This window comes from Colletotrichum lupini, chromosome 6, assembly GCF_023278565.1.
Source record: "Colletotrichum lupini chromosome 6, complete sequence".
Lineage (NCBI taxonomy): Eukaryota > Fungi > Ascomycota > Sordariomycetes > Glomerellales > Glomerellaceae > Colletotrichum > Colletotrichum lupini.
The window spans coordinates 5271637-5298056 of NC_064679.1; the positions used below are offsets into that span (position 1 = coordinate 5271637).

Here is a 26420-nt window from a genome sequence, read left to right on the forward strand (position 1 = left end):
CGACAACATGTTCGATTGGGCATAAAGACATGTGAAATGGAAGGCTGAAGTCGTGAGGCGGTTCGGGTGCATATTGGAGTCTTTGAGCCTCGGAACCCGGGGGCGTGAGTGGCTGGCAGGGACAGCAGGTCCAACGCGGGCTCAGAGCACCCCACTTTCCTGCTTGCTCACCGATGAGATGTGTCGGTACCTCACGTGCTTACCTAAGGCAAAGGAAGGGACGGAGTCGGGATGCCTTCCATTCGCCCAGCCATCGCCATTTCCAAAGGGAAGGAGAGATCAATTAATGTACGGTGTACCTTGACTAAGGCAAGGTACCTATTCCCTATTCGCAGATGAGAGAAGGAAGCTGGCTCGCCCTCAGTCACAATTTCCAAATCGACAACATACATACATTTCATAGACGATTTCTCGAATCGCAGTACATAATCTTCCCCGTCTAACCATAAGGTAACTACGGCGTAAATACGACATACTTTGATTTGACGTGGCACCCTCCAAAACAGCCGCCGCGCCAACACCAGGGCAACCCACACCATCCATTCGATCCGTACGCCTACCTTACCTTGCCTTGGGTACTGTGCAGGAGTCAGGCCGACTTCTACCTGATTGCGAGGCTCTCGAAAACCGTTCCTGCTACCAACCCTGCCCCTTCTAATAAGACGAACTCTTTGGCACCCGACGAGACGAACCGAGCCCACCTTTCCGCTCGACGCAGGATACCTAATCGACGCGATTGCCGCACGCGCATTGGGGATAGCATCCTACCCAGCCTCGCCGAACGAACAGAACCCGTAAATTCGGTACCCAACGTTGCCCATTGCGCTACTCGCCCCCGCCCCTCATCCCAGCGAAACCCCAAATCCGTCGGAAGACCGAGGGCATCGAGCACGATCGATTAAATACCTATATTAGAGACACCTCTCCGTGCCCCATTCCGAGTCTCAGCGACAGTCGGAATACCTAGGCGACGCGATCCCACTTGACCAATACCAACTCATCGTCAACGAACCGAGCTGTAAATAGCAAATATAGGCACAATGGTGGCGTCAACACTGACGAGCAGCTCCCTCTACGAGAGGCGCGTTGTCGAGCGCGTCCACCGCTACCAATGGCCCGGCATTCAGCTCAACCTCTGGATCCTCGTCATGCTTGTGGCCGCCTGCCTCATCATCGGCGTTTTTGCGTCCTTTATCGAGACGCAGCAGCAACTGCTTCTGCCCATACCCTGGTGCGTGATTCACACTGCTATCTCTGCCTCGCCCTCGCATTCCGTCATGTTGCCATATGCGCCTGGCCAAATGGCATGCCACGCTTCAACGACTACGCCGAAAGACGAGGGTTCCCGGCCAAGAGATGAACTCCGCGAGACGATGCCAATGCTAACATGATGAACCATCTTCCTTCCGCGACAGGTACTTTCCCTACTACATCACCGTCGCATGCCTCGTAATCCTCTTCATCGGCCTCCTCCTCTGGCTAGTCTTCCAGCGTCGTCTCCTCCCAGCCATTGTTATGATCGGCGCCTTCATCCTCTTCATACTATGGTTCGTCGGTCTTGTTGTCGTGAGCATTCAGCTCTGGGGACCCGACGGGTCCGTCTCTAGCACGTGTAACCTCGCCGTGTTTAACCGGAGCCCGACGGGGCAGAGTCTAGACACCCTCGCTTGGCTGGAACAGAGGAGTATATGTGCGTTCTCTCCTTTCCCCTACTCGCTCTTTTCTTGGTGTGATGCCTATTTGTTTCTTCGTAGATTTCGAGAAGAGACTTTGTGAACGGGAGGAATGCTAATATTCGGGACCGTGATGTAGGCCAAGCGTGGCAGGCGGTGTTTTCATTTGCGCTGGTTGGTGCCATCTTCCTGCTTTGGATCATGGTCATGGCCTACCAAGTGTTTGCCAGCTCGTGATGAATATGGGCTGAGACACGACTGTCCCGGGATATATTTCTCGTTTGGACGTGTGGCTGCGTAGTGTCAACGATGAAGCCTCGGGTTGCGCCTAGGCCGCAACGTTTATATTTTGACTGTATACCATTGCATGAGGAATATCCGACATACTCAACCATTTTCTGGTATAATCTTTTCGGCATAGTCCGACACAACTCGACACATATACGGAAACATAAACGGTATCCAGCTTCGACAGTCTTGTCGGCCGGCATGTACATACCGCCAGTTTTGCTACAAGAGACGAATTTACGAGTATGATCTGATGGATTTAATGGTTAGAGTCGCCGTCGGAGGAAGGTTGTCGTTCTCTTCCTTGGTTTCGGGCAATTGCACATATAGGCGTCTGGTGATTTTGGACGGAGGTTTCGCACGAGCTATTGTTTGGTGACTGGACTGCATGATTGCGTAGCGAAGGTGCACGGAGATGAGTAAAACGAACGCTGTCCAGAAATGACGAATTGGCAGTTATGGATAGTCAAATGAGGTAGCGCAAGCAAGCACAGCAAGGCAAGGTTGGATGGAATGACAACAGTATATTCTGCATTGCGTTGTAACCGGACTATGCATGCATTCAAGTCGTTGTGTGCTCTTAGACTGGATTCGACTCAGTTCACCCATGGAGCGATCTTGTATGGAGTACATGCTTCCCGTCTGCATTCGTCAACGGAAGCCAAGTATTCAGGTACATACTTGCTTGCATGTACCTAGACCGGTCCCCGTAGTCCGAGACCAGCTTTGTTTAAGATCAACTGCATTTCGTCACTGAGATCGTCGTCACATGATGAATCTGTTGCAGGTGAACGTGGGGAGGTACCTACCTCCCACAGTAGAGGGTTCGCATAGGTACACGCGTAGCTTTGACGGGAGCGGCTCTTGTTGGCGAATCGAGGCCTAGGCCCCCATGTTGATCTGACATGACGTAGCCAGCCGGCGGGGATACTGGTACACTACAGAGGTTCGGATTGAATCTCGAGACCTTTTACGCGCATTCATCTCGAGCGCCCTGAGCAAGTGCGTGCGTTGGTTTGCCGTTCAGCCGGGCAGGCACCTTGGAAATGTCAGACAGACAAGGGTACCTTAGCTCGAGAGATAGACTCGATTTTCAGCCTGCCAAGCATCTTGGACTAGCATTCTCTCGGGAGGAAACAAGCCATGATGGCAGGAACAGCCAACGGGTGAGGACCCTGAACCTGCTTGGCATTCTGACTGGGTTGACATGACGGGGGAGAGACAACTACAGATTGTGATGAGGTGCCTAGATGAGCAGACTCTCAACACCCGGTTTCTCTTGAACGACGGGTCGAGAGTGCATAAGGTCGCGGTGCCTTGCAGTCTTACCTTTGGAACTGCCGGCGAATGACGTAGGCAGGCAGTTAGCTATCTGACTTTGCTCAGATAGGTCAGAAACGGGAGTTGGAACTGGGAATCTGCGCTGTGTGGCTGCCAACTTGGGGGCGAGGGCATGGATTAGGTCATTGGACCCACGGGGACGCGGGTGAGAACTGGAAATGTCTGACGCTAATGGGGGAAAGCGGGGGAGGGGTCCTTCCTCTACCAAGTCCCTACCTCATGCCGCTCTGGTTGCCTCCCAAGCTCGAAGGTGAAGAACAGGATGGGAAAGGTAGGTTCCGTTGGCTGGGCTGATGGAAGGAGACTGGATGTATAAAGTGCCCAAGCATTCCTCTCACTCGTTTTCATTTTGATTCACCTTTACATACACCCACAAGCTACTCATACAAAACCGCTCTACAACAAGTACCACTATTCAACCACTTTCCACCACCACATAAGCTACAAACCACAACTATCAACATGGACAAGCTCAAGAACCTCGCCTCCGGAAGCTCCGGCAACACTGCCGCTGCCCCAGGCCAGCAGAAGCAGGATCCTGTCGATAAGAGTAAGTCTAGATACTCGCCACTCCCACAATGGTTCGAATTCCTCTGACATACTTATAGTCTTCGACGCTGGCTCCAAGAAGGCTGGACACGACTTCTCTCCCAGCACGGACGAGAAGATCACCGATGCTGGTCGCGGAATCTACGAGAAGGTGACCGGAAAGAAGGTCAACCCTAAGATTTCCAACTAAATGTACAACATATGTTTTGGTCACGACTCTTTCACGACAATGGGACGATTGCGGCTATGATATCATGCCTCCCATATAGCTTTTAATGAACTACATTACCATTATGCCTTTGCTCTATTATGCGAGCTAATGGAACTCACCATAGCCGCAAATTTCATGAATCCGCAAACGTACCCCCACTAGTATACGTATATTTGCATTTATTGTATGGACATAGTGTTTGCCACCCTCACTGTAACAGCCCAACTACAATAGAAGCAGCGGACAGGACGATAAACGGCGATAGCTATTAGCTATGTAGGTAAAGTTTAATCCAACATAGGACATCAATTCCGATGGAGGCCATTTTCAATGTCACAGTAGCTACCTGAATCCCATAAAACCGCCCAAATCTAGTTTGATCTTGGTGCAGGGGGGCGATCATAGCAGCGACCTGACCAAATGAGAATGTACATGCCGTGACTGGAAATAGCTATTGTTGACCTTTGATGCTATGGAGATGGTCAGGACCTTTTCGTCACCTTAGGTAAGCACTCGCTACCTAGCTGCCTTACGTGAGGTTGCCAGCGGGGCAGGCATGGCGGGATGTGAAGACCATAGGTACGCCGTAAGGTAGGTAGGTACCTAAGGTAGGGGGTCCGGACGGGAGCATTGGAGGCACCCGACCCCCATGTGAGGTGGACCAGGATGTACCTAATCTGTTGGTGGGTGCCCTGCTGATAAGGTCTCTCTAAGCACCTAAGGTAAGGTAAGGTACGTGCCTACCAACCAGTCCGCCTATGTTTTTGTTTGTATTCATTTTCGCGGATCAACAGTCCGTTCTTCACACGTTCTCTAGCATCCCCTTTAGAGGTGCATATCTAGCTTCGATTGAGAGGCAACTCTAGGATTTTGTATCGTCCCGGCGTGCATCTAGGTACAGCCCATCACGTCTGGCAGCATCAGCCAACACGTTCATCACTGCCAAACTTTGTGTTTACGAGGAAGCACGTAGGGTAGAAATTTTTGCTGGTGCTTCCATTCCTTGTTGGTGGTTGCGGTACCTTGGGAAAAAGGGTGGAAGGAACACCACCAAATACCTAGGTACGTGCTTTCCTTCATGATAAGGTAAGGTACATCGGCGTCCTGCATGCGCGTGCGCGCCAGCATCCAATTCCTCGACACCCATCTCCTGCCAACGCACATGTTTCGTGCGACACGTTGACTTCACCATTGTTGCTATCGCTCCATCCCGATGCCACCACAGACTCGCGACTGACAAGGAGGGAGAAACTCTGACACTTCTTAGCTCAATCGGTTTACGTTACCTCCAGGTACCTAGTTGCTTTTCTCATCCCTCACCGATCATTCATCACCAGCGCATCTTCTCCTTCGAAACGCCCTTTCAGCGCCCACCATTCCCCGGCTCGAGCCCCCCTCCCGAAACCGCCAATCATTCCCTCGAGGACCAACGACGGGCGAGACAAAGAAAAATCCACGTCCCCAGCCAGCCGAATGCATCCCCCCAATCGCCTAGCCAATTCCCACCATGGAACGTGATGAGACCCATCACGACGACTCCCGTCCTACTACTGCCCGTCGGGTTGACGACGACGGTGATGATGACACATCGCGGCTCAATCATTCAGGAAGCGCTACTGTTGACGAGTCGCAAAACACGCCGACCAAACCCCCTCCTGACGAACAACCTCACAACAACGAACTAGGTCGCCGTACCCCGTCCAGCTCCCGTACCAATATCGAACATCAAAACGAATCTATGCTCCCTCCACCGCGACCCCAGACCTCCGCCGTACCGGACACCAGCTTTGTCGAGGGCCCTACCTTTGACGACTCCTACCATGGCGATTCTTTGGCTGAATCTGCTGTTCGCGCACATCTCCAGGACGTTGAATCAAGCTTCGTCTCTCGTGTATCCCCGATCCCCACAATAACCCACGAGGGCACCGACGACACTTACCTCTTCGATGGCGCGGCCGCTTCTTCGAGATCCCCTGCCCCAGCCAGACAACCCCCTGCGAGCCCCAGCCCCAGTCCAAGGCCGAGATTCGATGCGACCCCTGAGGAAGACTCGGCCATCCACAACCTTCCCGAACTGCGACCGCAAGACTCGGCCTCTGCCGACGTCTCCAATACAACTTCTGCCCTGGAAACTATGTCCTCCTCGCCCGCCGCCGCCGCCGCCGCGCGAACAATATCCAGGGCCCTTTCCAGCGCCAGCAATCGGACCGACAAGCAATCGGGGGAACCCGCTCCGGCTGACGACACCGAGGATGAACAATCTCTATCTCGTGCGGAATCTGCTGCCGAATCTGTGTCAACGACTCTCCGAAGCAAGCGCTCCGACGGCAGCCTTCAAGGGGGCTCTGTGGATGCCGGCAGTACACCTGGTCATTCTCTCCGCTACGGCACGCGGCCAAAGTATCTGCGTAGCCGGGGCGCCAGCCAGCGATCCTCCGTCTCCTCTTTCATCACCAACCCCGATACCCACGATGAACTTGAGAGCGAAGGCACTGCGAATCTTGGCGCCGATTTCGCCCTGCAATCTGGAGGTGCAGCTGGCACGCTGAGCTTACCCCGCAGTCTCAGCAGCATCCTGTCGCGCTCCGTGAGCATCGGCAGCATGGCCTCGGGTTTGGACGAGCCCGAATCGCTACCTAGTCAACTTGAGACACTTGAAGAGGACGACAACCGGTTCTCGCCACGCCGATCAGCCCGAAACGAAGATCTCCTGGCTACCCCGAAACCCTCCAAGGAGAATCTAACTGCGCCCACCGATACTGTCATCGCCCGGCATGTTAGAAATGTGCAGGTCCCTGAGTCGTTGGCCATGGAGTACAGGACTAAGAGTGGCTTTGTGACGCCCCGCAAGCCCTCAGACATGCCGCTTGGCGCCTCCACGAGGTCGGGTAAGAATTTGACACTCAAGGAGCAGAGCAGCACCATTGAGCGTCTGTCCAAAGAGAACTTTGACCTCAAGCTGAAGGTCATGTTCCTCAGCGATCGCCTTGACAAGCTATCCGAAGAGGGTGTTAAGGAGATGATCTCGGAAAACGTGGAACTCAAGACGAGCCTCGCCGTCATCCAGCGTGATAACAAGGCCTTGCGAAGGCGGGTCAAGGAGTTGGAGAAGCAGTTGAAAGACGACCAGGACCGCCCCGGAACAGCAAAGAGTGGTGGATCGTCTAATGACACCTCCTCCAACCTGGATGCTCAGGAACGTGAGGAGGAGTTGACATACCTGCGCGAGCGCGTCGAAGAATACATCACTGAGATTGAGAGGCTTCGGAACGATAACATGTCAAAGGAGGCAGAAAAGCGTAAGCTCAGTGAGGTGGTCAGGTCGCTAGGCGAGAGAACCAGCGGCAATCTTGGCAGTCAGGAAGAGGCCGACGTATGGAAGGACCTTCTCGAGCAGGAGACGGCCCGACGCGAGCAGTCCGACGAGGACAACCGTAAGCTGCGTGATGAGATCTTCCGCATGAAACAGGAAGCCAGTGGCGGCCACGGTGGCATGCACCACACCACCAACATTTACAACATCACCAAGAAGCACAGACAAGTCTCTCCAAGTCGCCCCGTGTCTGGTCTATCCGGTGATCTTGAAACGAATGGTGGCTTTAGTGCGGCAAGTACGTTGGTGGATGAACTCAGGAGAGAAAGTGAGCAACTACGACACGAAAACGCCGAGCTGAGGCGCGAGGTAGGAGCGCAGACATCCATGCTCACGTCGAGGAACCGTGAAAAGGAGCGATTATATCAGGAGATTGAGGATCTGAAGATGGCGCAGCGGCGAGGAGGACCCGCACCATCCACGGTGGACTCCCTGCTCGAGCGTTCGGCATCTCGCGCCGGCGCCCACCACCGGTCGATGTCAAGAGTCAGCGCCAGTAGGACGCAAATGACAGAGATCGATGAGCTGGAGCGCGAAGAGTTGGAGAACAAACTCGCCGAAACGCGCGACAAGATTAGCGAGATCAAATTACAGAACCAAGAGCTTCAACGGGAGCTCGAGGGATGCATGGCAGACTTTGAGACAGCAGTCGAGGGTAAGGGCCAAGCTGAGGAAATCGCTGCCACACTCCAGGAAGATCTCGACAATGCCATGAACGACCTCGTGGCTTTGCAGGCCGAGAGGGACGAAGCGCTCAGGGAGCAGGCGGATATGGAGACGGAATTCGAATCGTTGCGGAAAGAAGCCCAGGAAGAAATCGATGCTTTGGAGGGCGAGGCCGACCAACGAAACGACGAGATACAAAGGCTGCAGTTTGAGCTCAATGACCGCACAGAAAACTTCGATGCCCTGCAGGAGGAAATGCGCAAGATGAGCGAAGCGCTACTGGGATTGGAGGACGAGACAGCAGCCAAGATTGGCAGGATCAAGCAACTAGAGCAAGAACTCGCAGAAGCCAACAAGGAGTCAGAGGAGCTCGAATCCAAGCTGCTCGAGTCCAACGACAAGGCTCAGCGGCTCAGCGTACAACAAGAATCCAGCCAGGGTGAAATTGCTTTCTTGCGTGAGGAGCAGGAAGGCGACAAGATCCGCATCGGCGATCTCGAGGCGGCTCTCGCTAATACCGAGCAGAGCTTGCGCGACGAACGCGACAGGATCAAGGAGCTAGAGCAGCGTCTTGTTACTGAGCGCCGCCAACACGAGATGGTTTCCAATCAGGAGAAGGAAGAGGTGACGCAGTTCGTCAACGAGCTTAACCGCGAGATGTCGGCGGCCAAAGACGAAGCCCGGAGGTTGCGTAAGAGTCTCACCTCTCGCGAAGTTGAGGCGACCGAATGGAAGGAGCGGCTCATGGAGTTGGAGAACAATCTTAGAGAGGCACTGGGCGATCTTAACGGGACACGATCCAGCCTTCTCAAGGTAGGCTAGGCAACAAGCCCCATAAGAGACACAGGCACTAACAGACATAGTCGATTGCAAAACTTCAGCGCGAGTTGGAGAACACCGTTCGCGAGCTGGACACCACCAAGGCGTCGCTCGTCGAGAAGGATCGTATCATCAAGCAGCGCGACGCTTTGCTTGAGTCTCACGGCCTGGAGTCTCGCAAACTTGGGGGAGAGCTCGAAAAGGAGAGACAGGCGCACCGGACGACGAAGAACCAGTTCGAGACATTTCAGAAGACACACTTGCATGTGTCGAGAACTGTTAGCACACAGGACCTACGCATCTCGGAGCTCGAATCCTCGCGGACCCAGGACAAGAAGAAGATTTCGCATCTCGAGGCGACGTTCCGAGACCAGCTCACTGAGCGCAACAACTTGCTGCTAGTACTGTGGACCCGACTTTCGGCCCTTTGTGGCACTGACTGGGCGCACGACAATAGTCTCATCAATGGGCGCGCGCTGCCTTCTCTGGAGGCTGTGGCTACTATGCTGCCCGGCTTCAGCAAAAACTTGCTGGGCGCTATCAAGATGATCGAAACCATGGTTGGTGGGTTCTCGTCTCGCGTCAAGGGCGTGGAACGGGACTTATGGCGCGAGTATCAGAGCCTCGAGAACAACCTCGAGATCCGGACTAAGAAGCTGGAGCGGCTGGAGACGATTGTACGCAACAGCATAGCATCGGGATCCCTCGGGTCCTATGAGCAGGCTAGGATGGAGCGTCTCGAGGACGCCTACCGCCAACTCAAGGTTGAGAACGCAACACTACGAACCGCTCAGGACGTCAGGAGTCGGGCTGCCTATTCAGCAACCAACGACCCCAGCGCGGTTATCACTGAGCCCGGCAGTGGAAGCCCGTCGCCGTCCATTCCCACAGGACCGAGAGAGCGAGAGAGGAAGCCTCGCAAGGGCGAGAGAACGTCGACGATGACACGGAGCGTTTCCAGCCATACGGTGACGACGCCTGGGTCAACCAATCACAACCCTTTTGAAGCCACGTTGGCGGAGCGGGACCCAGCAGACAACCGGTGGATTTTCAAGCTCCGCGACCTCGAGAACAAGCTCAAGGCTGAGCGCGAAGGCCGCTCGCAGGACCGTAATGCGGCAAGACAGCGGCTGGGCGGACTCGAAACAGAAAACCGTGATTTAAGGACAGAGGTGAACCGCATACGCAGGGCCAACGGACAGTTGGGGGATAGCTGAAAAAGTAGAGCTGGCTGGGATTGCGTTGCGGAGGTTTCATTTGTATTCGCTCAACCTCTTGTACCAACAGCAGAGCCGGAATGTGTGGCTCAACGTCTCTTTTGTTTTTGTATTTCCGTTCTTCTCAGCATTTGTAATTTCAGCGGCGAACGGCCTTTGCTAGGGATCTGGAGGAGTTTTGCGGACAGGCCGCCTTTTGGGTACAACAGTCTAATACCGAAGCCTCTCTGTCTGGCGTTGTTTGTCAGCCTTGCCTTACAGAACACCCTTATGTCATCTATATTCCATCGCGCCTAGTTGTAAGGTGTTGTGTGGCTGACGGTCTGATCAACAAACTGCAAAAAGATAAAGATCTCGAAGAAGAGTTCAACAGAGGCCAATGTTTGGCTTCTAGTGTGTGTCGGGGCTGCGGCTTCGGACTCGCCATGTAGCGTGGGGCTCCTCCGACTCTCCGCCCCAGTCCCGCACTGTTTGCGGGGTTCCCTCCGCCTTCACTTGCAAGTCTAGCCACCCACCTTAGCTTACTGGATGCGATTTCGAACTCCCGTTGGTCACGCGCAGAGAGCACAACGGGACGATGCATGTCATTCTGCACCTCCAAGACCGACTGGAGCGGGGCAGAGCGGGGCTCCCCATTGGTCTTGCTCGTTATGGATGTCCGCCTCGAACGCGGGGGATCCGGGGTGTGGTCGACGGATGGGAATGCAAGCTAATTACACGGTCTTTTTCTCGATTTATTAATTTGGTCTTGCGGCGTTGCCAAGTTGAGAAGGCCGACCACGTCGAGGTCGATGCCACAACATGAGTGATGGCATTGGGCCTTCTCATCTGGTATAAGAGGCCAATCGGACCTGCTTTTGCTGATGATTCTCGAAGGCATCATCATCGGCGAGGTTGACGGGATTAATGTTTGACGAACAACATATTGACCCAAGTTTTAAGTGAGAGCACTTCTAGTTTTCTATACTTACATCATCTCTCAAACTGGGCAACTTCACCATATGAGATTCGCTACCTTGGTTCTTGCGAACTCATAAAGACCCCAATTCGAGACTCGTCCGGAAGAAGCCACTACGTCTACATCATCAACAGACCACCAAGATGTTCCGTCTCCACAGGCTGTCCCAGGGTCGGACACGCACCCCTCTCCGCCTTCCATCATCACAATACCGAACAGTCATGATGGGCGCCGCAGCGCCAAAAAAGGAAGGCGATATCTCTTCCGTCTTCGTCTCTCTTTCGGGCGCCGCCCGTGAACCGCTCCCGGACCGCTTCCGTGTGCTTAAAGAGGACCTCATCGCGGGTCACGAGGATGCCGTCGCTGCGTCCTGGAACCGGCTTCTGCGTGCTTTGCGGGAGGAGAATAAAGTTATCCGGGAAAAGGGACCCGCCATCATCCCGAGCGTTGAATTCAAAGACTTGGAGGGCGATATTGAGAGGCTAAAGGGTGATATCCGCAAGCGTGGCGCCGCTGTCGTTCGTGGTGTCTTTGATGAGAAGGAGGCTAGAGGATACAAAGAGGAGGTTGAGGAATATGTCAGGAAGAACCCATCCACAAAAGGTAGGCTATCCACGTCTATGTCTATTTTCCCTGCAAATGATTTCATAACTGACCAGCTCCTCATAAAAAAAAGCTTTCCCTGCAGACAACCCTCAAGTCTACGAGCTCTACTGGTCTCACCCACAAATCAAAGCCCGCTCGCATCCCAATATGCTCAAAGCCCAGTCGACCCTCATGAGCTCCCTCTGGAACAAGTCCCCCTCGGCCGCCATCTCTCTGCAACCCGTGACCTACGCCGATCGCCTTCGCATCCGTCAGCCCGGCGACGCAACGTTCGCCCTCGGCCCACACATTGACGGCGGGTCTGTGGAGAGATGGGAACGCGAAGGGTACGGCAAGGCCGGGACCTACGATGCCGTCTTCCGAGGCGAATGGGAGAAGTACGACCCGTGGGACGTCAGCGCCCGCGTCGAAGCTGTGCAAGACTTGTACAACGGTGCCGGCGCATGCAGCATGTTCCGCATGTTCCAGGGCTGGCTGAGCCTGAGCAACTGTGGGCCGAGGGAGGGGACCTTGTTGGTGAACCCGTTGGTGCAGCTCTCGACCGCCTACTTTCTCCTCCGGCCGTTTTTCCAGCCGCGCAAGGAAGTATCTGAGAGTGGCAGTGGGGTCGCCGCGGGAGAAGGCGAGGAGTTCTTGCGAGAGGAGAACTGGGCGTTTACGGGCGGCGAGGCGATGAGTAGCGAGCTACAAGGGGCAACACCGGGACACGGACAGGAGCTCAGTGAGGCGCTGCATCCGCATCTGCAACTTGATGGGACAATGGTTCATATCCCGCGCATCAAGCCTGGGGACTTTGTCGTTTGGCACGCGGACCAGATCCACGCCGTCGATAAGGTTCACCAGGGACAGGGAGACTCGAGTGTCATGTACATCCCCGTGTGTCCGGCGACGGATTTGAATGTCGGGTACTTGGCGAGGCAGAGGGAGGCGTTTCTTGAAGGGCTGCCAGGGCCGGATTTCCCCGGCGGAAAGGGGGAGAGCGAACACGTGGGGCGGCCTGGAGAGGATGCCATCGAGGGGGTGGAGGCGAGGCGGGCGATGGGATTGGAAAAATTGGTCGGCGCTGGAGATGGGCATGGAGAGAGGGATTTGATCCAGAGGGCGAACAAAGTCCTGGGGGTTTGAACACCAAAAGAAAAGGGGTATCTGATTTGGTAGAGGTCTTGGCTCAAGTATCAAGCTAATGGGAAGAAGTGAGCATACATGTTTGACCTATCACTTGAGCCGCCGCACACGAAGATGATGCTTCCTGTCTTTTCCCTAGACCTACCTATATGTCGTTTTTCTTCTTTTTCCTCCTCAGTATGAAGCCATAGTAATCAAACGCACTCTCCCCGCCAGAGAGGACATCCATGTCCATGTCCCAAAGATTATCGGCATTTAACAGCGGCCGCATGAAGTGAGGCTGTCTGTAAGTGATGTACAGAAACACCCCGTCGTCCTTGAGGGCGCGGTGGACCTCGCCGAGGTACTTGGCCGTGTTCTCACGAACGTCGACTGGAGGCGACCACGGACTCCCATGGATCATGGCGTCGAGGGTGCTCTTATCAAAAGCGATGTCGACAGACGCAGTCGGCGCGGCATCGGGCATGTCGCGGACGTCGGCCCATTTCCACTCGATGCCGGCCAAGTTAGCGTGTCGTTGTCTCATGAGGTCGACGACGACGGTGGAAAAGTCTAGGCAGAGCTGGTTCTTGTAACCGCGTGCCGAAAGGTTGGCGGGGATGGTCTATGGTGGAAATGGTGAGTGGTGGATCTGGGCCAGAGGTCAAACGTGTGTGAGTGTTGAGTGAAGGAGAAGTAAAGGTGGCAGCCAGGGTGAAACGTGAGCAAGTGATAAACAGGGCGAGAAAGCAAAGTGACTTTGGAGGCGAGGGGCACAAGATACATACACTATCCCCGGATCCGAGGTGCATAATACGCGGGGAGGTGTCAGGGCGACGCTGGGAAAAGAGATGCTTCTCAAAGAAGGGCTCGAGGGCTTCGAATGTGCGGAACCATTCGTGGGTCGGATGCGAGCCATCCGACTTGGTATAACGCTGATTCCAAAACTCGGGGGTGGCCAGAGCCTCAGCCTCCCTTAGTTCTGCCATACCTACGGTGCCAGATGTTACGGAAACCCGAAAGATGATAAGATTGTATCACAGTAATCGGTGATGTGAGTTGACGGCGGTGAAGGAGACATATACAAGGTGTCGGAACGAGATGAGATGGCAGGTGTACCGTGAAAACCGCCGTTCAAACTTGCGCTAGCCCGTGCACTTGACACGTTAAGCCTCTCTCAGTACAAAAACTCACTAATCTCCGCCACATTTCCAGATCTTAATTCTAAATAGAGGCACGTATTGGCCAGAAGGTGAGTAAGACAACGGGAGCACGGGCTAGCGCAAGTTTGAACGGCGTGAGTTTCTACGGTATGCGTATGCAAGATAGTAAGGGTGTCAATGAAAGTAAGAGCGACTGGTGGTGTAAGTGAGGCCTGGGTGAGATGAAACAAGACACCAGACGAGTGAGCGAGAAGATGAGAGCTGGTCGCGTCGTCGAGGAGGGGCCGAAAAAGATTGCGGCCCCGCGACGAGATGAGCGATGGTGGAGGCGGGGCACTGGCAAGCTCGAATTGAGGATTCTCATTGGTGAGCGGCCACCTTAGCTAATCAGCACACATGTCCTTCGCCATGGAAATGGAAATGAGGGGTTCACTCGACTCAAGAAACATAACAAAGGTATGGTAGATGAAGCTCAAGCTCATCAATTTCATCAAATAATGATTGCACATGTGACGTGTTAAAGTGAAATAAATGCTCATAAAGCTCGTTCAATTCATCAACTTTTTTTGTTTCCCCAAGACATGCCCATTCCCAGCCCGATTCCAGAGTACCTCGAACACCATCTTGTGGCAATTCAATCATGTTTCTCTCACCTCATCATTGCCGGATTCTTCTGACATCCAGCCCTCCGAACTCATCGAGTGGGACACCATTGCGCCTTACTGTTGCTGCGTGATAGGAGCCGAAAAGGGAGTGAGGTAGTCGCCCTTGCCGATCTGAACGCCCTTGGCGCGGAGGATGCCGTAGGCCGTGGAAATGTGGAAGAAGAAGTTGGGCATTCCGTAGGCGACGAGGTAGTCGCGGGCCTTGATCTGCACCTCGCCCTTGCCGAAGCCGAGGCCAAGGGGCACGAGGGCATCGGTGCGAGCCTCGAATGTCTTGGGGTCGGCGGCCTTGACGATGGTAATGGTGTGCTCGACGCGCTGGCGCAGGTCGTCGAGGCTGGCAAACTCCCTGCCCAGGGCCTCGGGCTCGGTGCCCTGAACGCGGGCGACGATCTTGATGGCGCAGTCGGCCGCGACGAAGAACTGGAAGCTGAAGGGCAGCATGTCATCCGCCAGCTTCCAGTCGAGAATCTCCTTGGCGTCAATGGACTTTTCCTTGGCGTACTCCTCGGCCTTGGTGATGATGTTAAGGAGCGAGTTGAGACCCGCAAGGAGGAGGGGGACGGAGGCGTCGTACAGAGTGTAGGCCATGTTTGCGGTTGTTGGTGGATGAATGGTAATGTTGACGATTGGTAAAGGGCTGCGTTTATGGTGCTTCAAGACTTGCAAGAATGTCAATAGATCTGTGAGGGGCCAGAAGCTTTATATGTCCTCAGCAAGCCATCCACTTGACAGCAGAACGCAGTCCCACGAAAGAGCGGTGGAAGCATGAAGCGTTTGGAGCTGACCCAAAGCCCCTGACCTGGTGCAGGTAGCTGGTGATCGGGCGTTTCTGTCCAGTTCGACGGGCGGGTCTGCTTGACTAATGCGTCGGTGCGGGTTGGAGTGTTGTAGTACCGGGGAACTCAACACAGCAACCGTCATGGTCACATACCAATCCCACTCTGCAGCCCTCGTATAATGCTATTGAAACTCTGGCCCATCTGCGGCCCCTTGCGTTTGTGCGTGGGCACTCGCGCGGCCCATGCCGGGGCTTGTTTCTCAGTCTTCCACCTGATAGGCAAAGTTAGCTGATGACCTGCCCCCCATCGTGAGTGGTGAACGACTTACAAGGCCGGTCTTTACCACAGTATACGGATACCCAGGCCGAGGGGTGCTACCTTGCTTCGGAACTCGGGCCAGAGAAGTGCCATAGCGAACAGCGCAGAAAGGGCGGCGGGGCCCAGAAACGGAGCGCCCGCTGACAAATGCCTCTTCCTCGTCTCACTTTGTCAGGCTTCCCTCACCCATCCTCCGCAGTACGAAGCCCGAGTCGCGGCAGCGGGCTGCGGGGGCCGAGTGGGAGAGCCACTGGCATTCCCGTCCTTGTGCATGTGCCTCGGGGCTAGTTGCATCCGAGCTGTTGCAGATCCTTGGTTCTAGTGGCACTGAGAGTCGATGCTTAGAAATCCAAACGGTCGCAGCCTGGTAGGACAGTATCCATCAAGGTGAAAGGATTCCAGTCGACTAGATATGTTCAGTAAAGGAATGAAAAGACCGATGTAGAGATACACTTCAAGATATGGGACATACAATTACTTCACGAGCCTCAGATGGCAGATCTGATATTAATCAAGACAAGAACCAATCGGGACTTGGATGTAGACAGCGGCCCCAGAAGCTTAAATGGACGAAGACACCTCGCACTCTGCAAATGAAGAGATGGGTTCGACATTCGTCATAAAGCTATGCTATGGCGTGCTTATCAAAGAGAAGCACTCAAATCTTGTAAAGCCATCATAAAATCATGCGCGTGTGTATGTGAGTGTGTCTGTGTGGATCAACCAGGCGGGAAGTCTAAAGGTAGCCTACCTAGTATTCCCGGCAGAACCATGACACTCTTACGCTAGACCAGCAGTCAGATCCAGATTCAGCAGCAGAATAACGTTGAACATATCTTCGAACTCGACCGAGTCGACTTGCCTTGCTTGCTAATCAGTTTCGAAAAGGCCTTACGCAAGCATTCCAAGCGGGCTAACTCTACCCCGCCAAGTCCGGCCCGGCCCGGCCCAAACGAAGCCAGGAACACAGACCAAAAGATGTGTTGTGTCTTCTCTGCAATCCTGGCGAAACATAACGACGGGTTTTGCAAAGAAAAGAACCAATCATTGACTTCACTCCATTGTCTCTCTGCCACTCCTTACTTTGTCCTTCTCGCTCGGGCTTGAGGCACTTCATCGATGTGCGCCACGGCCTGAGGTCAAGTAGTCGATCTCATTGCAACGAGGCCGCTCTTGGGCCGAATAACTTTTCCAAATGTCTGGCGTGTCTGTCAAAGAGGTCCCCCCAAATGCGTTTCGAGCAGTAGTCTTGGGCGCTACAAGCGTTGATCCAGCGTGTATTTCTTTTCCTTTTTACTTCTTGTCGGCAGATTCCAACTTCAACTTGGACATAGCTACAACTTTCAAAAATGTTTTTGCTCAGTCTCCCACTCCCGTTCCCAAATTTCGTCAATAATATCACCGCTGCCTTTGACACACTTCCAGTGCCCCATTCCGTACTCTTTCGGTGCCACACGGCAACCTCTCCCACCTCCACCCACAATCAAGTTTCCAGGTCTATACTTTTCGTCGCGCTCCATCCGACGTATCACGCTTCCATGAATTCTGACTTTGTCCGGAACGTCCCGGACTTCTCCCCTTGGCAGTGGCCACCTGATTGGTTTCCAACTGCCATCTGGCCTAAGATCGAGTCTTCTAAAGGGGAGATACTCCATCACCCGCCACATGAAGACACTGGCACGATGCATGCCACATTTGAAGTCAAGCGAGTCGTGTATCTTGGCTTCGTGGGCTGTCTGCATCATCACGTTGAATGACAAGGCCGTGCAGGTGTGCGTTGATGTGCCCGAGTTTGCCGCGTTTTCTGTCGCGGAAGCGGTGGGCGATGGGGGCTGGAAGTCGATAGTAGGGGAAGGCGCATCGACGTGAATTTCCGGCACTGCGATGGCTCCGTTCGGCATAGTAGCCGTCGACTGTCTTGCAGTTCGCGTGTCTTCTCCGGCTACTGATTCAACACAGCCGAGGTACTCGAGCTGGTCGAGATCAAATGTCAACCCTGCTCGCATGGCTTCTCTCACCATCCACACGAGGGGTATGTGACTGGCATTCTTTTGGCCAGGAACGGCGTCCCATCCTCCGCCTATATCGCCATGCCCTCCGGAGAACCATACCTCATCAACGTCCTGGTCAGCTTCGTCGTCATCCGAGTCGTAGGTGAGATCTTCCATGGGTGGCTTGGAGTTGATAGACGAGGCATCGTGATCCGTATACGCGTTGCCTGTTCGTTCGGTTGCCCTAGATCTGGACCTGGAGCGACTACGGAAAGGAGCCGGATGATCTGCATCTTCCTCTTGTGGATGCACTCGGCGCCTACCACGGTCTTCTTTCGCCACAGCGTCGTCAGGTGCAAGTGTTGATCGCCGACCTGGACGATACTTTTCTTGGAACTCCTGCACTTTTTCGTTCAAAGGGTGATGGTGCTCCATCAAGCGCTTGGCTGCAGTTCTCCTCCGAGACTTCTTGGGCTCTTGATAAATGAGATCTTGGCGAAATTTGGCACGTCGTTCATCAATACTGACAGCATGCCTGATGACTTTCGCAGAGCTTCGCGCAGTGTACGGGAACTTGCTCCGCTGCATCCATGCCGTTTCGAAGCGCGGCACGCTGTTCACGGTGTCGAACAATCCCAAAAAGCGGATTCGTCTTATCGGTCGCGAGAATGTTTCTCTGAAGCCTTTGAGAAACTCATACATCTTCTCTCTGTCTTCTTTGCCCTCCGGTGTTGAGTTCGTTCTTCTGCATTGCCATTGTGAGAATGAGTTCCACGCGAAAGCGACCATTTCCTCGTTGCCATGGGCAAGTAGACCAACAAAGTCCAACATCTCAGCCAGGAACCTAGCAACATAGGCACCTCGAGAGAAGCCAAACATGTAAATGTCGTCTCCTGGCGAGTAGTACCTCATCAAGAATCTGTAGCCGCCCACAACGTGCTGGTCAAATGACGAGCCGACTGCAGAGTCCTTGGCCATCTGGTACCAGGACTTGCATTTGGCTCTGAAACCATTGTGCGTTAAATTTTCTGAGACAACATATGTCCCTATGCCGGCTGTAGGAATACGTATCCTTAGTGACATGAAGTGTAAATGCAAAGGTGGCAGCACTCACGTTGATAGTAGTGGTCTATAACCTCTGTCAGCCTCGCCATCCCGAAGACGATTAAATGAATGATGTTCAAATCTCACATTGATCATTTGCGTTGCTATCGAGCATGCGGAAAATTTTGAGAATATTGCTGTCGCTGTCATCTCCACGAAACTTATTACCGGTACCGTCGAAGCATAGGATCAACTTTCTACGGCCACCACCGTGCGAGCCTCCCCTACAAGTTCCGTTGGCACATTGGCCACTTATATCTGGTTGATGTCGACTGTTCCTTGAGGGATCGCGCAAGTAAGCCTGCATTGTTAGATAGGGAGAAAAAAACGCAAGATGAAGGAAGACTTTGTCCGAAACGTAACGAGAGTCTAATGCTCCTGGTAGGTGTTGGATCAAGGTTGTCCTTAGTGTTGGCGAATATCAAATGTCATATACAACCATCTATGCCACAGAAACCTTGGCACGACGACTAAGATTGAGACATTTTGTAGCCCGTTACGTATGGACTGAATGACAATGTTTACCCAGGAAATCTGTCTGTTTCTGACTAACGACCAGCGTGAGGTGCAAGCGGATGATTCGGACCTGATCTGCGTAACCAAGCCGAACTTGGAACTCTGTTCCACTCACGCGGCTAGACAACATGCCGAATTAGTAGATTGGTATGCCGATTCATATGCCCTACTTTGGTCAAAATTTCTCAACCTCGCAAGTCGGCGAATCAGCAAGAAAATTCAGCAGAGCAGGTCCGGCATCGGCTGCAGTCTCTAAGGGTCACCCAGCTTCTGCCTCATGAGATCAGCTTGAGACAGGTCTAACACTCGTGCTCAAAAGAGAGAAGACAATAATGAAATACGGCAAGCTCGGACAGATACTTGAGGCTTGCCAAGGGGGAGTTCCTGGAGTAGAGTGAGACATAGCCGATTTCCATATCTGGATAGTAAGGGAGATATGTTTCGACCTTGGCAGTCCTCGAGATATGACACCAGAAGCGGAAAGTGAAATCACGAATTACGCCCTTGTTTCGGACGCGGTTGTTCCGAGACCTGCTTAGACGCCCCATTGCCCAACTGCATATGCCTACGTGTTGCCAAATCCCTGGGGAAACATGTGGGTATGCGATAAGGCGCGAGACATGAGTGCGCCGAGTCTCACAAACTGTTCTGGCATCCCGTGCAAGACAGTCAAGGCAGTCCATGTGAGTAGCTAAAGCACCTAAGGATAGGATCGACTCGATATTGATGGCGCATAACAACTATTGCCTGATCCGCAAGTAAATCATTACTGAGACACAGCCGATCGTTCGTAAATCTCTTTTAAAGTTCACTTTCCCACCATCATTTTGCGCCAAGGAACTCAAGTTTACATATCTAGATAGCCAGCACGCCACTCACATGCCAATCCGTCCAACGATGCTCCCTCGAACGAGCGGCTACTTGCAACTGCTTGCATACCAGCAAAGTTCGAAGTCACAATGCCTGTCGCACAGCATACACGAACACCATTCATGTCTGGTTGAGCACACGTGAAACGTTCTCAGGTGATGTGGGAGTTGCAGTTGCCTAGGCAGCTACCACAAAGCATCCAAACACCAGTAGCTTCCTCAAATGAGAAAGAGAGGTCGGACGCGGATTATCGTGGACGTTGTATAACATCACACCCGGTCGTTTCTCCGCCCCGCTTTCGTTGAAGGATTACCCACGTAGCGGCACACCGGTTCCCAAATGCACGTCTCACGATACTAAACTAGCGCATTGGAGAATGCCGTAAGGGAATGGGCGGCAGCCAGGTCGATCGCTTTCTCTAACGCTGACTATACCCTACTGAGCATTCTAGTACCTATGAAAGTCACACGAACGGAGCTTTGGCGGACGGTTGCAGCTGCTTATTTCACTGATCTACCGTAGGTGTAACGCTACCAGCCCGGGGCCTTTCAAGTGGAACATGGTCTTAGACATTATCTGAGACTGTTTGAGACAATCGCAGGGTATCTATCACACCTGGTATTTGTGCTCATTATTCACTCTCCACCAAGACGTTGCTGAGAAAGTAACAATGCCCATTGGCTCGAGCAATGGATGCGAGATGTCAGCGTGGGCAGTTGCACTCTGTATGGTAGAAGCGCAAGGTATAATAATTGGGTGTGGTTTCCTTGGTTTTCTTACGGAAAGTTTTCCCGATCGTGATTATCCCTTCCCAACTATTTCTCTTAGTTGCCTACCTCATGATGAAGACCTCCAGGAACGGAAGCAATTCAAGTGCTGGCGGCGATACATACAAGCCTACCACTACTGGTACCAGCATGAAGAATCCTAAATCTGGCCCAAGTCGAGCAGACCCACGGTATGGTTCCCATGATGTCAAGAAAAAAGGGTTCTCGGATGTGCGCCAGGCGTCTAAGCGACCATTGCCCACGCAAAATGGCGACGGAACCTACCCCTCAGAACTTACTCGGCCTACCATGGTTCAGAATCTGAAGGCCCTACAGGCCGCAGGTGTGTGAAAAACTTTGCCATAGACGAAGAATTTGAGCAGATACTGACGGCGAGAGAAGATCTCAAGACACTCGTTCAGATCATCAAATCCAAGATCAAGAGGGAGAAGATCCAAGATGACAAAACCATGATCATGGAACGGACAATTCAGATTGTTGCCAAGCTCCCACACAACTCTCGCCTACGAGAGCAACTGACGAACACTTTCATTGAGGAGCTCTGGGGGTCACTTGATCATCCTCCGATGCTTTATATGGGCGATGAATACAAATACCGTCAGGCCGATGGGTCTTATAATGTTAGTCGACTGGCACTGAACACTTATATACACGTTCTAACGAGAAGATTCACAGAATCCAATGCTTCCAAGGCTAGGAGCTGCTGGAGGGCCATATGCCAGATCTGTCAAGCCTCGTATTGTCACCCTGGGCGCTATGCCGGATCCTGGCTTGATCTTTGATGCCGTGATGGGGCGCACGAGCTACAAGAAACACCCCAACAACGTTTCGAGTATTCTTTGGTATTGGGCAACCATTATTATTCATGGTTAGTAGACTTTCCCCGTGGGGACTCTGGGGACGTAAGTGTTCTGACGAATGGTAGACCTCTTCTGGACGGACTTCAAAGACGTGACGAAGTCCAAAACGTCCGCGTATCTTGATCTCTCGCCATTGTATGGAAGCAATCAGGAGATGCAAGATTCAATCAGAACATTTAAGGATGGCAAGCTCAAAGCCGATAGTTTCGCTGATAAGCGTCTTATCGGAATGCCACCCGGAGTCTGTGTCCTCTTGATCATGTTCAACCGATTCCATAACCATGTGGCGGAGAATTTGGCTGCTATCAACGAGGGAGACAGATTCACACCGCCAAGCAAAAATCTCAACGAGGAGAAGACAGCTGCGGCTCTGAAGAAATATGACGAAGACTTGTTCCAAACTGCGAGACTTGTGACATCTGGCCTCTACATCAACATCACATTGGTCGATTACGTACGAAACATCGTCAATCTGAACCGCACCAACACGACTTGGACACTCGACCCCCGACAGGAGGCTGGTATCGATGCCGGTACACCGGATGGAGCGGAGGCAGGCACTGGGAACGTCAACTCCGCTGAGTTCAATCTTTGTTACCGATGGCATTCGTGCATCTCAGACAAGGACGATAAGTGGATCCAAAAGTTCTACGGCAAGCTCCTAGGTAACAAGGGCCAGATGTCCCCCCAGGAAATGGCCTGCGTTTTCGGGCAATTCGAGAAGTCTATCCCAGATGACCCTGGCATGCGTACTTTTGCAGAGTACGAAAGGGGCGAGGACGGAAAGTTCGACGATGACGACCTTGTGGATTGCATCAGCTCTGCGATCGAAGACTGTGCTGGAGCGTTTGGAGCTCGAAACGTCCCTCAGGTTATGCGACCTGTTGAGATTATGGGCATCTTGCAAGGACGCAAGTGGAATGTCGCTGGTCTGAACGAGTTCCGAAAGCACTTTGGCCTCAAACCCCATGAAAGTTTCGAAGAAATCAACTCAGACCCCGCTGTCGCGGATCAACTAAGGAACCTCTACCAACACCCAGACTACGTTGAACTATACCCTGGCCTCGTCGCTGAGGAGGCAAAGACTCCCCTGACACCTGGCGTTGGCATTGCCCCCACATACACCATCTCTCGTGTCGTTCTCTCGGACGCTGTCTGTCTAGTTCGCGGCGACAGATACTACACTACGGATTACAACCCCCGGCACCTGACTCAATGGGGCTACAAGGAGGTTGACTATGACTTGAACGTCAATCATGGTTGTGTTTTCTATAAGCTGTTTCTCAGAGCTTTCCCCAACCACTTCAAGGGCAATTCTGTTTATGCCCATTATCCCATGGTCATTCCGCCGGAAAACCAACAGATCCTCACGGATCTGGGAAGAGTCAATCAGTTTGATTTTGAACGCCCGAAACCCATTCCAACAAGGACCAACATCACGTCTTTTGGCGGTGCCAAGTACGTCTTGGACAGCCAAAGTCGGTTCAAGGTGACGTGGGACGAGGGATTGTCCTTCCTGATGGGCAAGGGTGGAAGCCGCTTCATGCTTTCCGGAGACACTGACTTTCACACGGGCCAGAAGAAGTGCATGAGTGCTCAACTCTACAAAGACGACTGGAATTCTCATGTTAAGAAATTCTATGCCGATATTACGGAACAGCTACTTCGCGAGAAGTCATACAAGCTTGCCGGTCAAACACACGTTGACATCATTCGGGACGTAGGCAACATCGCTCACGTTCATTTCGCCGCCAGAGTGTTCAATCTCCCTCTGAAGACACACAAGAATCCCAAAGGCGTCTTCACTGAACAGGAGATGTATCAGATCTTGGCGGTAATCTTTGTCTGCATTTTCTTCGACATCGACCCAGCCAAGTCTTTTCCCCTTCGCCAAGCCGCGAAGGAGGCAGCGCAGTCGCTGGGCAAGCTTATTGAGACGAATGTCAAGATCACTACGAAGACAGGGCTTCGTGGGATCTTCACTGGCTCAGCAGACAAGCAAGACCCTCTCGCATTGTACGGAACCAACATGATTAAGGGTCTCGATAAGGCCGGTCTGAGCACCTACGATATCGCTTGGAGCCAGATTCTGCCTACATCGGGAGCGATGGTGCCGAATCAAGCTCAAGTCGTAAGTGGTCCGTTGGTGAACTCTTCATGCTATTGTTCTAATCCATACCCAGTTCGCTCAAGCGGTTGATTACTATCTTTCGCCTCCGGGGTCGAAACACCTCGATCAAATTCATGCCGTTGCCAAGGCACCCACTACCAAAGAGTCTGATGCTGTGTTGCTTGGCTACGCCATGGAGGGCATTCGACTTGCTGGCACGTTCGGTTCTTACCGTGAAGCGGCCCAAGACGATGTTATCGTGGAGGACGGTGGTCGAGAAGTGCCTGTGAGAAGGGGAGATAAGGTATTTGTCAGTTTTGTGAGTATTCATACCGCCGACCGCAACTTGTGACCTCTCCTCTGATTGACATGACTTGCAGGTGTCCGCCGCCAAGGATGCGAACCACTTCCCTCACCCGGAGGAGGTCAACCCGCGGAGGCCGATTGATTCATACATCCATTACGGCCTTGGCCCGCACTCTTGCCTGGGGCGCGACGTAAGCCAGGTTGCTCTCACAGAGATGTTCAGAACGCTCTTCCGGAAGACGAATGTCAGGCGAGTGCCGGGACCCCAGGGACTATTAAAGAAGGTACCAAGGCCTGGAGGTTTCTTTGTGTACTTGAAGGAGGATTGGGGCCAGATTTGGCCGTTCCCAGTTACCATGAAGGTGATGTGGGACGATGAATGAGTTGCGTCGTCTACGGATACTCTACGGATACTATAGATCTGTGTTCCATGATATGACTCGGCGACGGATAGCTTGCCGACCGTGGAGAATGGAATGGAATTTTCCAATCAGGTTTCTTTTTACACGAATCAGTCAGCAACATTGACTTTTGGGTGAATGGAATGAATTCCACGCTGCTGTGAAAAATCGGGCTGCTTCAGCTGAGGCCGACCCTTCTCGGAAAGTATCCGTGGACCACCGTCACAAGTATCGGCATCTCCACCTGGCACCCCTGCATCGCCCTGGGAATTGAAGGGGGATTGGCGAAGGCCAGTTATTAGTGGCATTCTCTGTTTCGCCAGCACGGAAGAATAGTATGGAATCGCCAGTGAGCACATCATCCCTTGACAGTACAGCCGCGGTGGGCAGACGGTAAGACACAAATTTGGGCAAGTCTATCAGGGCCATCGTTGGAATTAGGCATATCTTAGATAGCAGAGAGTGTCGTTGTCTCATATGTTAACAAGTATCCCTTCGCATGCGATACTGAGGGAGGAGAGCGGATGCCCAGCGCCGAGACAACTGCCGCGCGGCTTTGAACTAGTCGTGGATTTTTGATCTAGGCTTCAGAATGTTCTGACTTCTAACCTGGTACTGAATCTGTCAGTGATATTGGTGGTGTTCTTGCTATGCCTAGTGAGGAGGTGCAGTTCTATTGAAATGCACGTGTTCCTCTTTCGTTGTTCGTGCGCTTACGAACTTCAAGACTTTGCATGCAAGCTAAGACTTCAGATCTGCTGGGACCGGATTGGATCATTGGGCCAGGTAGCTGGAAATCCCAGTTTCTGGATATATCCGTTCGTGGCACCCAGCATATCCGCCTGGAGGGGTCAGCAGTGAGGGGCCGACGCACGCAGCACGTAGCATCGGAAATTAAGGAGACACAAAGGCGGTGGCCCCAGCGTGCCTGGCGGTTGACAGTTTTAACAATCTAGGAACAACTTGACAGCCGGCGGCTTTGTGAACGAGCAGCCCGTGCTGTTGGGCTGAGCTGACCAAATGATGCGCGCGGCCCATGGCACCCACTCCCACGAACACACGTCTATTTCCAACCACTTTCCTGGCCTCTCCCTTGGAAAGCGTGGGTGCCTTTCGGTGAGGAAGAATCAAGACCAAAAGAGCAAAAGTGAGACTGCGAGAGAATCCCTGATTTGGGCAGTGGGATGCCGGAGGTGGGTAAGTGTTTTCCCCCCATATCCCCCTTTCTGCTATCATCTCTTTGTAACAACCGCAGTCCAATTGGATAAGAGGAGTCGAGGACTGCTTTTGGATCATTCTTGGACCTCGGACGACGGAACCCCCACTTGCGGCCCTGATGTTGGCCAGTGATGTTTGGTTGCGTTTATTAACTTCGGACGGCGTTCGCGTTTTTTCTGTTTCGCATAGCCAAACAACCCTGCCGTTTTAATATATCTGGGGTACAGCAACCAACCGCGCTATCCACTCAAGCGCGTGGACCATCAAAGACCTTGCAGATGGAAGAGGACGAGAAAAAAATTAGACTGGAAAAAGTCTAGACGCCCCTAGCTGGCTGAGGGTCAGCCTCGCAGACCCATGTTCATCCCAGGGGGCCATGTGTTGCAAGCGCATCGCCCAGCCTGTCATGTCGTAGAAGGCACTTAATTCCGGGCCGTAGCTCCGGCACTGCTTGCCTAGCTCGGCCGGGTCTGGATCGTGCTCCGGGATGGCCCTCCGAGCGGACGTCACCCGACGGGCCTCG

At 53.1% G+C, this 26420-nt stretch overlaps 8 protein-coding genes across 8 annotated transcripts; 4 read left to right on the forward strand and 4 right to left on the reverse strand.

Annotated features, from left to right (window-relative positions):
* Window positions 1-335: 335 nt before the first annotated feature.
* CLUP02_13028 (uncharacterized protein) lies at window positions 336-2005 on the forward strand (the record flags this gene model as incomplete). Its single annotated transcript, XM_049291986.1, has 7 exons — window positions 336-437; window positions 507-866; window positions 968-1002; window positions 1067-1279; window positions 1416-1690; window positions 1813-1906; window positions 1975-2005. 7 exons carry the CDS (start codon window positions 336-338, stop codon window positions 2003-2005), a joined length of 1110 nt encoding a protein of 369 aa, XP_049149132.1.
* Window positions 2006-2060: 55 nt separating this feature from the next.
* On the reverse strand, window positions 2061-3650 carry CLUP02_13029 (uncharacterized protein; the record flags this gene model as incomplete). The annotated part of the gene is made up of 10 exons (XM_049291987.1): window positions 2061-2139; window positions 2203-2326; window positions 2392-2511; window positions 2567-2603; window positions 2663-2714; window positions 2771-2899; window positions 2936-3000; window positions 3119-3207; window positions 3291-3454; window positions 3508-3650. 10 exons carry the CDS (start codon window positions 3648-3650, stop codon window positions 2061-2063), a joined length of 1002 nt encoding a protein of 333 aa, XP_049149133.1.
* Window positions 3651-3764: 114 nt separating this feature from the next.
* On the forward strand, window positions 3765-4041 carry CLUP02_13030 (uncharacterized protein; the record flags this gene model as incomplete). Its single annotated transcript, XM_049291988.1, has 2 exons — window positions 3765-3852; window positions 3911-4041. The coding sequence occupies 2 exons, from the start codon at window positions 3765-3767 to the stop codon at window positions 4039-4041; spliced, it is 219 nt and encodes a 72-aa protein (XP_049149134.1).
* Window positions 4042-4820: 779 nt separating this feature from the next.
* On the forward strand, window positions 4821-12826 carry CLUP02_13031 (microtubule associated protein; the record flags this gene model as incomplete). Its single annotated transcript, XM_049291989.1, has 12 exons — window positions 4821-4893; window positions 4981-5124; window positions 5188-5519; window positions 5585-8914; window positions 8965-10075; window positions 10134-10219; window positions 10281-10436; window positions 10489-10530; window positions 10569-10820; window positions 11014-11078; window positions 11190-11698; window positions 11796-12826. The coding sequence occupies 12 exons, from the start codon at window positions 4821-4823 to the stop codon at window positions 12824-12826; spliced, it is 7131 nt and encodes a 2376-aa protein (XP_049149135.1).
* Window positions 12827-12971: 145 nt separating this feature from the next.
* Window positions 12972-13794, reverse strand: CLUP02_13032 (uncharacterized protein; the record flags this gene model as incomplete). The annotated part of the gene is made up of 2 exons (XM_049291990.1): window positions 12972-13430; window positions 13594-13794. 2 exons carry the CDS (start codon window positions 13792-13794, stop codon window positions 12972-12974), a joined length of 660 nt encoding a protein of 219 aa, XP_049149136.1.
* Window positions 13795-14687: 893 nt separating this feature from the next.
* Window positions 14688-15224, reverse strand: CLUP02_13033 (uncharacterized protein; the record flags this gene model as incomplete). The annotated part of the gene is made up of 1 exon (XM_049291991.1): window positions 14688-15224. One exon carries the CDS (start codon window positions 15222-15224, stop codon window positions 14688-14690), a length of 537 nt encoding a protein of 178 aa, XP_049149137.1.
* Window positions 15225-17076: 1852 nt separating this feature from the next.
* On the reverse strand, window positions 17077-18943 carry CLUP02_13034 (uncharacterized protein; the record flags this gene model as incomplete). The annotated part of the gene is made up of 2 exons (XM_049291992.1): window positions 17077-18833; window positions 18916-18943. The coding sequence occupies 2 exons, from the start codon at window positions 18941-18943 to the stop codon at window positions 17077-17079; spliced, it is 1785 nt and encodes a 594-aa protein (XP_049149138.1).
* Window positions 18944-21053: 2110 nt separating this feature from the next.
* Window positions 21054-24661, forward strand: CLUP02_13035 (linoleate diol synthase; the record flags this gene model as incomplete). Its single annotated transcript, XM_049291993.1, has 6 exons — window positions 21054-21172; window positions 21274-21622; window positions 21678-21870; window positions 21928-23993; window positions 24046-24291; window positions 24353-24661. 6 exons carry the CDS (start codon window positions 21054-21056, stop codon window positions 24659-24661), a joined length of 3282 nt encoding a protein of 1093 aa, XP_049149139.1.
* Between the last annotated feature and the right edge of the window lie 1759 nt (window positions 24662-26420).